This window comes from Engraulis encrasicolus, chromosome 16 (genome assembly GCF_034702125.1).
Source record: "Engraulis encrasicolus isolate BLACKSEA-1 chromosome 16, IST_EnEncr_1.0, whole genome shotgun sequence".
NCBI classification, from domain to species: Eukaryota; Metazoa; Chordata; class Actinopteri; order Clupeiformes; family Engraulidae; genus Engraulis; species Engraulis encrasicolus.
In genome coordinates this window covers 2,017,867-2,030,000 of record NC_085872.1, presented here as the reverse complement: position 1 = coordinate 2,030,000, position 12,134 = coordinate 2,017,867, and the positions used below count along the sequence as shown (strand labels likewise).

The 12,134-nt window shown below is 40.0% G+C and overlaps 1 protein-coding gene across 3 annotated transcripts in view; it reads left to right on the top strand.

Annotated features, from left to right (window-relative positions):
• Nucleotides 1-5,378, top strand: part of smad1 (SMAD family member 1) — a 15,727-nt gene extending 10,349 nt beyond the window's left edge. For all 3 annotated transcript variants that reach the window (XM_063218240.1, XM_063218242.1, XM_063218239.1), the window contains exons 4-7: nt 840-959; nt 1,930-2,151; nt 2,597-2,853; nt 2,989-5,378. In XM_063218240.1, the coding sequence (XP_063074310.1) occupies nt 840-959; nt 1,930-2,151; nt 2,597-2,853; nt 2,989-3,132 (743 nt within the window). In that variant the 3' untranslated portion in view covers nt 3,133-5,378. The remainder of the gene's footprint in view (nt 1-839; nt 960-1,929; nt 2,152-2,596; nt 2,854-2,988) is intronic.
• Nucleotides 5,379-12,134: the final 6,756 nt, after the last annotated feature.

The following is a 12,134-nucleotide window of genomic DNA, read 5'->3' as shown; positions in this document are numbered from 1 at the left end:
AGTGCATTTCTAGTGTTAAATACATTGTAAATCATCTATTGGTATTACTGTGTCATAAGCAGATGAACATCCTCCAAGATATGCATTAAACAGTTTGGTCAACATGGCAGAGCAAACTTCCCTTTGCATGAACACGCTGCTGTTGGTGGCGCCTGGGGTGATCGCGGCAATAGCACACTCAGAGCTCCATTATCAAGTAGGGTAGCCCACTTCAGTAACTTCGTTTTTTTATTAGGATGTCACTTGTCATTGTGTGAAGATGCCGTCTTGTTCATTGTTTCTGTCAGCGGAAGATGCTCTTGTTCGCTAGCTTTCTCTCCTCCTCTCTGGCTGTCTCTCGCTCACATGCATTCTCACAATGTACACGTCTCATATCATTTGGCTATGCTTAACAAAAGCTGACTGTATGTGTCACTCTGGTGCAAGGTAATTTGAGCAAATATGAGTAATTTTCAGAAGTATAGATGCATTAAAAATAGGGCTGGTACTCGATTACACTTTTTAATCGCATTCATCTATAGGCTTTGAAATTGATGAATCAAATTAATCGCATTTAAATATCTGATTTGGGAACAGTGGGAAAAAAATTCACATGGATTTTGAATAATTACAATAAATAAGCGTAATCTAAAAACATTCAATTTTAAAAGAAGAGAGAACTCTTCTCAAAACACTTAATCAATACAAGCAATTGTAAACATTGAAAGAAAGTAGATACAAACAAGTCAAGTGGTACTGTGATTGATTTTAAAACTGGCTTCAAACTTCATAACTGATTGTCATTTAAATTTTTGAATTGTCAAACTAAGAATAGATTTTGTGTTCATTTTAATTTACAGAAACCCCCCCTCCACCTGCCTTTTTGCCTTCAGATGAGCCAATGAACCAAGACTGTCCTCAGCCGATGGATACAAACCTAATTACTCCTGCTCTGTCCCTTGAAAACAGCAACCGTCCAGGTATCTAGAAAGATTAGTCAGCATGAACAATGTGAACATCAATGCCGTATACACACATGCACAAATAAGATAAATAAGAGTAGCTTAATGCCATCAGCAGAGGTTTAAGTGATTCTCTTATTAATGTTTACATTGCAACATAATAATGACTGGATGTCTGTGCTGGTTATCCAAATCAGTGTGTAAGTTGTCCGCTTTGCTCTTTTACAATGCCTGACAATATTCAGTCTATGCTTTTCCCCAACAGACCACTGGGGGGCAGATATAACGTTGTTACTGCCTGGAAATATTTAAAGGTACAGTGTGAAGGATTTTGGCCAGAGTAGGTATTGCAACTATGCTGCTCATTGCAACTGAGCTGCCTATTCCCAAATGTGATCTTTTCATGAATATCTACAAAGTAATAAACTCATATTTACAAGTATGACCCAAGTACAGTGCATTTTGCATCTAAAATGTCTATTACTGGACATTTAAAATGCTGGACATGGAGAAGATCCACATTTTCATGTATGAAAACTGCCATTTTCCCAGTCATAATGAACACTTAAAATTGGATGGTGGTGGTAAGTATTAGTGAAAAAGGAAACATTTGTGAATGGGCAGCATGAATTCTGGAAATAAAATACAAAAAATGTTACATACTGTACCTTTTAAGCACTTGCAGACATACAAAGACGATGAGTGAACTCGGAAATATTGTATTGTATATTGTATGCTTCATCCGTAGCCTCACACAAGTTGCCTTCTGCACGAGGATAGACTGTGTGTGTCGTCACAAACATGATCAACATAGGCTTTACTATCCACAGTCCGCCAGCGAATTAGAGGAAGAAAACTTGTCTTTCATCTTTCCATGAGGAGACTAAATATCTGAGGTCGCATGTGATGCGCAAAAAGTAATGAGAGACACATATTGATATTACACATTCAGGAGACGGTATTGAGTTACATTCATGTGTTCTTACAGATGTGCAACCAGTGGCCTATGAGGAGCCCAAACATTGGTGCAGTATCGTTTACTACGAATTAAATAACCGGGTAGGCGAGGCCTTCCAAGCGTCTTCGACTAGTGTGTTGGTGGATGGCTTCACGGACCCCGCCAACAACCGCAGCCGCTTCTGCCTGGGCCTGCTCTCAAATGTCAATCGCAACTCTACTATCGAAAACACACGGCGACACATTGGTAAAGGTAGGGCTCAGGTCATTAATGGCTTGTTGAACTACTGAAAACACTTTCTTTTGCCTAGCAGTCACCATGAATGTTATAATCACTATTGTCCTTTAAGGTCTGTACACTATATAATGTGACACTGGGATTTTTTACATAGGACCCTACTTCCTAGTTAGTCAGAGTATTGTAGACGTGTAGAGACACTTTTTGATACTCCCAAGCATTCCTTGCAATTCCAGGGTTCGCTGGTGCTAGGCTAGTGAAAGTGAAAGGCCTTTTTGTAGCCTATGCCAAAAATTCCAGAGTATCACTTTAAGTATGATGAATAACAGAGCAAATGGTCAATTCCAGAATGCTTTTAGAAGCTTGTCTTGTTTGAAACAGAGATTGCATGAACTCTAAGTTGGAGATTCTGTTTGTGGCCATGACTTTATTGTTCTCTTTTCTGGGAATCTCTTTACAGGTGTTCACCTATATTATGTGGGTGGAGAAGTGTATGCTGAATGCCTGAGTGACAGCAGCATCTTTGTGCAGAGTCGGAACTGTAATTACCATCATGGATTCCATCCTACAACGGTCTGCAAGATCCCAAGTGGCTGCAGTCTCAAGATCTTCAACAACCAAGAGTTTGCTGAGCTCCTGGCCCAGTCTGTTAACCATGGCTTTGAAGCTGTTTATGAACTCACTAAAATGTGTACCATCCGTATGAGCTTTGTGAAGGTATTGTATTAAAAATATACAGGCTACTATTTACTCTCAGTAAATGTTACCAACAGAGAAGACATTAAAGGATTCTGTACCATAAAGCGTGTGCTTCTCTCACCTTATTTTGCTCTGATCTGCTGTATTCTGCAGGGTTGGGGGGCAGAGTACCATCGACAGGATGTCACAAGCACCCCTTGCTGGATTGAGATACACCTGCATGGCCCGCTGCAGTGGCTGGATAAGGTTCTGACCCAGATGGGCTCTCCTCATAACCCCATTTCGTCAGTGTCCTAATCAATACTGAGCCTTGTGGTGGGTGGGTTTGGGTAGTGAGGGCACACACCCCATGGGTATCCACAGCACTCACTTGAAAGTAAGGCCCTTTTTTTTCTTTTTTCTTTTTTTAAAACCTGACAGGATTGTGTGAAATAGCTCAAAGTACAGGTTTGTGCCAAACCAGTCACGGCTATAATAGTGGTTGGTCACACATAAAAAAAAACTGTTTATGCACATCCTTAAATTTAAAAATGTTTACAAAGTTCTTGTGAAGGTTCCAAACGGTTTCTTTGCAGTTGATTGCATACCTGCTATCAGTTATAGCCAATCATATTGCCCCAACTCGGGGACTCCAGGGCAATGTAAAAACATTTAGCCTTTGTTTGTAAAACTGACTTTTTATCTGCCTGTAAATTGGTTCCTGGTCACAAGTGATTGCTTGAAACAAATGGGGAGTTGCATTTTAATGCCAGGTGGTTCCTATACAAAACTTTGTCTATAAAATGTCCATTCTTAACACTAGGTCAAAGCAGAGCTATAAGCAGTGGATAGCTCCGGTGGGTGTTTGTAGGCAACTTCAGAGTATGCATAGCCCTAGTTCTAGAGGGCCTGTGGGTATTTTGGTTTTTATTGTTAACATTGCTGTCATCGGTTCAATCAGTCCCTTTGTAAGCTTTATGAAAGCTGGCTCATACCCTGTCCCTCAAGAACAGGCATGTGCTTCTCTGTTTTACTTGAAGGAGGTTTAATTAGGACATACTGGTGTAAAAAAAGACTTGGTTTTTTCAGAGTTGCGATTTGGGAATCTGGAAGATACTTGATTTTAACAAAAGTGTGACCAAGTGTAATTAAAAAAAAAAAATCAAACTAGCATATGCATTGCCAAGTATCTTTCCGCAAGTCTTCTGGTGGCCTTTTTTATTATTGCATTTGTTTACCTTTTTATCTTTTTGGTTTTCCTTCAATCTCTTTGTAAGTTTACGTCGCAGTATTCAATATGGGAGCTCCGAGACTGTTCTATGAGCAAATTGGGACAATGAGTCAAGGTGGCTTTTAAGATGCACCATCTCAGTCTTGAGGGATATGTGAAGGGATGTCAGTTTTGCTGGAAAGAAACCAGTATGTGAATATACGATGGGTACATTGCCAGAGTTTGGATTAGTGAACAAATTCTGGTCATTGAAATAAAACAATGCAACAGCTGGATATTGGTCCAGGTTGTATCAAGGTGGCAAAATGAATGTCACAGATTGTTAAGTAGGTGACTGAAACGAATTTGGGCACATGATGTTTTACTTCAAAGGACAGCCCAACATGCAGTGGTGTTCCCTTCCTTAAAACATCAACATTGGGTTTGTGGAGTGTTATCTATTGTTTTGTATGGCTACACGTTGGGAGATGCTGTGTCAATTGTGGCATTGGGAGGGGGGAGTAGTGGGTCGGGGAATCACACCAATCTTTGTTGTTGTTGAAGGATTGCCTTGAAATTCCAGATTCTTTATTTTTTTTTTACATGTTTGTGATTTTTCTGTAACGATAAGTAATTGTGGTATATGGGGTGGTCATTGAGTGGACATTGGATGGAGATGTTATACTTACACGTGTCCGTTGTGTTGAAGGTGAGATGTAGTTTTTAGTTGTTCTCTTCTTGTCCAAGTGCTATGCAGTCTTTTTTATTTTCCTTGCTTGTTTTACCCAGGTTTCTTCGCCATGTCAAATGTTTGAAGCCAATGTGTTATTTTCTGGAACGCAGAAAATGCAGCCAAGTCAGTATTGGTGTACAGCATTTGTTTTTGTGTGTTTGTTTGTTTGTTTGTTTGTTTGTTTTTGTTTTTGACTGAAATTGACTTGGCTGAAGTACCAGTTCATAAGGTCATGTTCTGTCTGAGTATCCGGATTAGTTTATTCTTTTTAAACAAAACACAAAAAAACAGATATTATATCTGTGTTCTTGTGAGTTACTCTGTGGGTTATAAACCAATCTGTTCAAGTAAGTGAAAATTAGATTATACACATTTCTTCTTTAATGTATAGACAAACAGAAATTCCATCCGGTATTAATGGAAGCATTTTGTATATTTTTTTCAGATGATTTACTGATTTCCTTTTTATATGCACTTTTAAAGATGGCTACTTTCTGCATTTGTCTTGTTTGTCTCTTTTATAAGTCGTTATACTAGTGGTATTCCTTGGAAGCAGTTTTATTCAATGAAAAGCAAGTCTACTGGAAGATTCAATAAAAAAAATGATTGTTTATTAAAGCACATTGTCTCCATTACTCTGCCCCAGGTGTAGGTGTAACGTAGAGATTTCAAAAGTAGGCATACCATGTTACTCCTTACTGACTGATGAATGGTTGAACGAAATAATGCAGTAAAGTTATTGATATGATATATGATGCATATGAATTTTAAAAAGTTTGTTACAGGAACACTTCCTGGACTCTGGACATCTACCGAAAATAAAAAGCCTTTTTACATGGCTTGGCTACAGAAACCCTGACGCCTTCCGGCCTTCTTCAGGAAAGAGGTTTTGAAAATAAGTCAACCAATCAGAAACCTCCACATAACGGGTTTAAGGTGTGCTGCCCAGGTAACAGGTGTCATATAGAAAACCTCCACCAGGTGTCAGCCTTAGTAGTCACAATGAGATATAAAATATCATTTTGCATAGATCAGAATATCTCATATTGAAAAACATGACCGAGCCAGGTTAATAAACATTGTGCAGGAAAAAAATAAATAAATTGGAAAACAAAGACACCAATGCAAGATAGATGTGAAGAGGATAAAGTAATCCACACCAATTATTTTTTCATTCTTACTGTAAGTCATTCTTTTCTTAAAGGTGCACTGTCATGTTACAAATGTTACCTTTTTCATGAATACTTACCACCACCATCAAATTCTAAGTATTCATTATGACTGGGAAAGTGCACTTTGCACAATGTGACGGAAAAAAAAAATTCTGAGTGCTGTACGCTTTTTGGGTACATCCGTATTCCTCTGGGTCAATTTGACCCCCCCCCCAACCTTTTCCATTGGAGCTACTATTGCAATTAACTCAGTGAAACCATGCATCCCAGGGTAGGCCTATCAATATTTGCATTGTGGATTAACTGATCGAGTGGGCTACCTCGTGTAATCATCCACACAACTTTAGGGCTCACTTGGAAAGGAGGCAGTCACCTCTATGTGACTACCCTAGTAAAATGAAGCAGAAATAAACAAAAAAAAAAAAAAAGAAAGTGAAAGCCCATTGGGAAACTCCAATTCCCATTGTCATTGTGACACAGCACTCCACAGCACACAAGTGAACACTGCACACAACGAAATTGCATTCATGCCTCACCCGTGCAAGGGGGCAGCCCTCAGTGGCTCCCCATGGGGAGCAGTGCGGTGGGACGGTACCATGCTCAGGGTACCTCAGTCATGGAGGAGGATGGGGGAGAGCACTGGTTGATTACTCCCCCCACCAACCTGGCGGGTCGGGAGTCGAACCGGCAACCTCTGGGATGCAAGTCTGACGCCCTAACCGCTCACCCATGACTGCCCTCGCTCACCCATGACTGCCCTACGGCAGATGAATAGATAAGCTATTGTCACTCCAAACGACAAAAAAAACTTGGATGACAGTGCACCTGGGTGACAGCCACAGTTCAAGAACGAACACAGTACCGTGCTAGGACTCATTTTCACAGCTCAGCTCACAGCACAGCTATCTAGGGAATGTCAGCAAGTGCCCTTAGGCTGTTGTAGTTCACATGTACAGTATGTTAAGTCACAAAATGACCTCAGGCACTCAGCCACACCTCCGGTATGTGGGAGGAACAATACCATATCAATCATAAAGTGGCATATTTGTGTTCTGTGACGCGCTATTCTGTAGTTTTAATTTAATTTATTTAAGGGTTATGTATTTCAGGGGACTGAATAAGGCCATGCATGAAGAGAAACCAGTTCCTGAAGAAAGATCAGGCATCACCAACATGGTGCCCGTGGGAACAAACAAGTTGCCCTTGAGTAGCACCTTGTATAGGGTGACCAGATTTTTGTAGTCTGAAACCGGGACACTTCGTGCGTGACTGAAGGACAATATTTGGCGGGTGGGTCTGGGGGTTCTCCCCCTGGAAAATTTGAATTTTTAAAGATGCAATTTCCTGCATTCTGATCAATTCTAGAGGGAGGAATGACAAATCGCAACTGACTCCTTCAGACTTTCTATACAAGCGCTGGCTGCCATTAACTGTGGCAGGTAAACATGTAATCTTATCCATATATTTACCCTGATGGACATGGCGCAAGGTAGTGGGTGGCCAAAACCGGGACATATTTGTGTCCGAGAGGGTTTGCTCGGGACCTGGGACACACAACTCCAAACCCGGACTGTCCCGGTCAAACCGGGACGTCTGGTCACCTTAACCTTGTAGCCCTCAAGCAGCCCTTGGTAGACCTCAGACCCAGACATTTTGGGGACCCCTGGACTTGGTTTTGAACCACACCCATGTAGATAAACTTGGCAAATGAGAGAAAGCAGTGTTGCTTAATCCAATATGCACTACCAGTCAAAAGTATTAGAACAGTACACTTGCCCCATTATACTTCTTTTATGGGCAGTCATGGGTAAGCGGGGGCAGTCATGGGTAAGCGGTCAGGGTGTCAGACTTATAGCCCAAAGGTTGTCGATTCGACTCCCGACCCGCCAGGTTGGTGGGGAGTAATCAACCAGTGCTCTCCCTCATCCTCCTCCATGACTGAGGTACCCTAGTATGGTACTGTCCCGCCGCGCTGCTCCCTAGGGGCGCCATTGAGGGCTGCCCCCTTGCACAGGTGAGGCATAAAGGCAATTGTGTTGTGTGCAGTGTGCAGCGTTCACTTGTGTGCTGTGGAGTGCTGTGTCACAATGACAGTGATATTTTGATATTTTTTGATATTTTATTAGGATCCCCATTAGCTAATAAACATATCAGCTACTCTTCCTGGGGTCCACACAGAAAACATCACAAACAAGACGTCAACATACAAAACAACATATAAAACGAAGAAAAGATAAACTTCTTTTCTTGGGGAAACACACACTAAAACAGACAAAAACAGGGCTACGTATATATAAAAGAAGAAAAGAAAGACATCTTTTCTTGATCATACACTGAAACAGACAAAAATATAAAATAGAGACAGACAACAATTAATAACTAACTAAATGACAAAAAAACAAAACAAAAACAAAAAAACAAAAACAGTTCATTGGTAAATGAGAAACCCCTAACACAACACAAAATAGACAACAAAACTTGAAATTTGACCAAGATTATCATCCTAAAGGATTATGTACAGTTGACCATAAAATGCTGCTTTATTTGCTTTTTAAAACTAACTTTACTTTGGGTTTTTAAAATATGTTCTGGGAGGGAGTTCCATTCCACCATAGCTCTACATAAAACAGTGCGTTGTTTTGAGTTTGTTTTTATAGTTGGTATTGTGTAGTTACCATTATTGGCATGTCTTGTGGGGTATGTGTGCAGAGTGGAGCTTAGAGTAAGACGTTCAAACAAACTGTCAGGTTTGCTGAATGTATTAATATGTTTAATAAAGGACAGAAGGGATACTTTTAATCTTTTGTCAACTTTAAGCCAAGATAGTTGGTTATGTAGGACATCTGTATTAGCTCTCTGTGTGCATTTAAGGGCAAGCCTGGCTGCTCTGTTTTGCACCCTTTGAAGCCTCTGAAGATTTGTCTTTGTTGTGCCTGACCAGACCACTGAGCAGTAGTCGAGGTGGGACAGTACCAGGGTCTGCAAGACCTGTTTAGTCAACTGAGGTGTTAAAAAAGGAGAACATCTTCTGACTACTGATATGTTCCTACCCATTTTTTGCACAAGGAGATCAATGTGTTCTGACCATGATAAAATACTGTCTAGGGTTACCCCTAGAAGCTTGATTTCTTGCACCTGCTCCACCGCCACATTGTTCAGTGACAGGTTCAACTGGGGTTTGGATCTTAATGAGTATTTAGTCCCAAAAACAATACTCTTGGTTTTTGATATGTTAAGTACCATTTTGTTATTAGTTATCCATTCATACACCAACTGCAGCTCTTTGTTGAGGAGCAAGGTGATTTCTTCCATTGTTTGTGCAGATTTGTACAGTGTAGAATCATCAGCATACATAGGCTACTCACACAGGCACTCTTACAGACCTGTGGGAGGTCATTTGTAAAGATTGAGAATAGCAGAGGCCCCAATGATGAACCTTGCGGAATTCCGCATTGCATTTGCTGTGCATTTGAAAGACATCCATTAAAAAAACTTTCTGCGTTCTCTTGGTTAGATAACTTTCTATCCAAGATATAGCCGATGTTGCAAAGCCATAACACCTGAGTTTATTCAGTAATATGCTGTGGTCGATGACATCGAAGGTAGCACTAAAATCTAATAGTACTGCTCCTATCATGTTTTGTTGGTCGATGTCAGTTTGCCAATCGTCTGTCATTTGTGTGAGTGCTGTAGAAGTTGAATGTCCTTCTCTGTAGGCGTGTTGGTAATTACTAGTTAAATTGTTCAGTGCAAAGTAGTATTGTATCTGATTAAATACAATTTTCTCTAACAATTTGCTTAGAACTGGTAACAGGCTGATGGGACGGCTGTTTGAGCCAGTAAATGCAGCACGAGGATTCTTAGGTAGAGGGATTACCTTTGCCTCTTTCCAGACTTGAGGGAACCTGTTGCTATTAAGGCTTTGATTAAAAATGTGGGATACAGGGATGGCAATGTGATCTGCAACAATCTTCAATAATTTTCCATCCAGGTTATCAATGCCTGGTGGCTTCTCATTATGAATAGACATTATCAGTTTTTTCACTTCTTCCACCGTTACTTCACAGAATTCAAAGTTGCAGTTCTTGTCATGCATTATTTTGTTTTGTATACATGAGTACAATGACTCATCATTGGGTGATGACATTTCTTGTCTAAGTTTACAGACTTTATTCATGAAGTAATCATTAAAATAATTTGCGATCTCAGCAGGCTTAGTTATAAAAGAGCCTTCCACTTCAATGAAGGATGAGTTGGGCTACTATTTCTTCCCATGATGTCATTTAGGGTACTCCACAGTTTCTTCCCATCATGTTTTATGTCATTTAATCTCGATTCATAATATAGTTTCTTCTTCTTCCTGTTCAGTTTAGTGGTGTAGTTTCTTAACTTAGAATACACTTGCCAGTCAGACATACCAGCCTGACTTATTTGCTGTTTCTTTTGCCTCCTTTCTCTCTGACATGCATTGTTTTAGTTCATCATCAATCCAGGGACATCTAGCTCTGACTGTCACCTTCCTGATAGGTGCATGTTTATTCATAACTGGAACCAACAGTTCTGTGAAAGCATCCAGTGCGGTATCCGGGTCACACTGCTTACTGACATTAGACCAGCAAATATTATTGACCTCATTAACATATGAGTCACAACTGAAGCCTCTATATGATCTTTTGTACACAATTTTTGGTCCAGCTTTTGGGACTTTTGCCTTTCTGGAGATGGCCACCAAGTTATGGTCACTAAAACCAACAGGAACTGATATCGCTTTTGAACATAGCTCAATACAGTTAGTGTAAATGTGATCAATACATGTGGCTGATGTACAACCGATCTTATTTATGAACACTCTAGTTGGTTGCTTAACAACCTGAACAAGATTGCATACACTGATGTATTGTCAATTTTCTTTTTCAGAGGACAACTTGGCACCATAAAATTGATATTCAGGTCTCCCTGGGAGTTAGCATTTCCCAATGAGCTTTCACTTACTGACAATTTCAGTTCTATTTCAAATTCAGTGAATTACATGTGTCATTGCTGTCTGAAATAGTAGAGTATCATTTAGCCTATTAATCCAGAGGGAAATTAAAGGGGCCCGATTATGCTATTTAGAATAACTTTCATTGTTAATATTTTGCTTTACTGTGTGTAGTGGTGTTAATTTCCAATGACCACGTGTTTTACATGTCCATTATTTATATCATTGTGTTCATGTACCCTACGCTGCCTGTTTCAAACACGTGGAAGTGCAGAATTTTAGACCATCAACATTCTGAAATCTCGGCGCAGCATGGAGCGTTTGATCAAGCATTCAATTACCAATCTTACGTCAGCAGCACTGCTGCTTTTGACCTGGAATCCAACCCTGTAGCCTAAGTCTGAAGTTGAAAGCCAAATAGTTTACCCAATGTACACAAGTAATCGGAAAAGGACGTATCATAAGTCCCACGTTATGTTATCAACCCTTACGTTTGCTGAAGCCCAGTCCCAGTGCTCTAGCATACATACATAAATACAGAAAAAACACAGACATGACACACATCATATATATTCACCATATATGTGAATTTAGATGTGTGTTTAGATATAGCCAAACTCAGATCTCTCTCTCTCTCTCTCTCTCTCTCTCTCTCTCTCTCTCTCTCTCTCTCTCTCTCTCTCTCTCTCTCTCTCTCACACACACACACACACACACACAGTGGTATAAGAAGCAACAAATACAGTATGCACACAATGCAAATGAAAAAAGTCAGTATGGAATGAATTCATAGACAATACATTACACCCTCTATACACCCTACACCCAAACCTGTTCCATGGGAGCTACTATTGCATTGAATTGAAGTAAACATAGGCCAAAAAGTTCACATACATGTCCCTTCACATACCTGTCCCTTCTAACCTTACCCCAATACCCCAGGAACATGTAATGGGTAAGGAAACAATGAAAACGAAAACAATGACATTCTATGATATTCCAAAAGGTTTTTTGACTGGACAGGAACTTTGGTGAAACAAAACACCCTCACCATATTACATAAGTTTTTAAGTACTTTTGATAGCCTATTAAAATCACTTTTGTTGGAAGCGTTGGAGGTCAAGTCATTAATGCATCAGAGTGCAATTATTCTGCTCATATTGACCAATGCAATCTTGGGTTTCAGAGGAAGTTCCAAAGTTATTATTATTATTATTATTATTA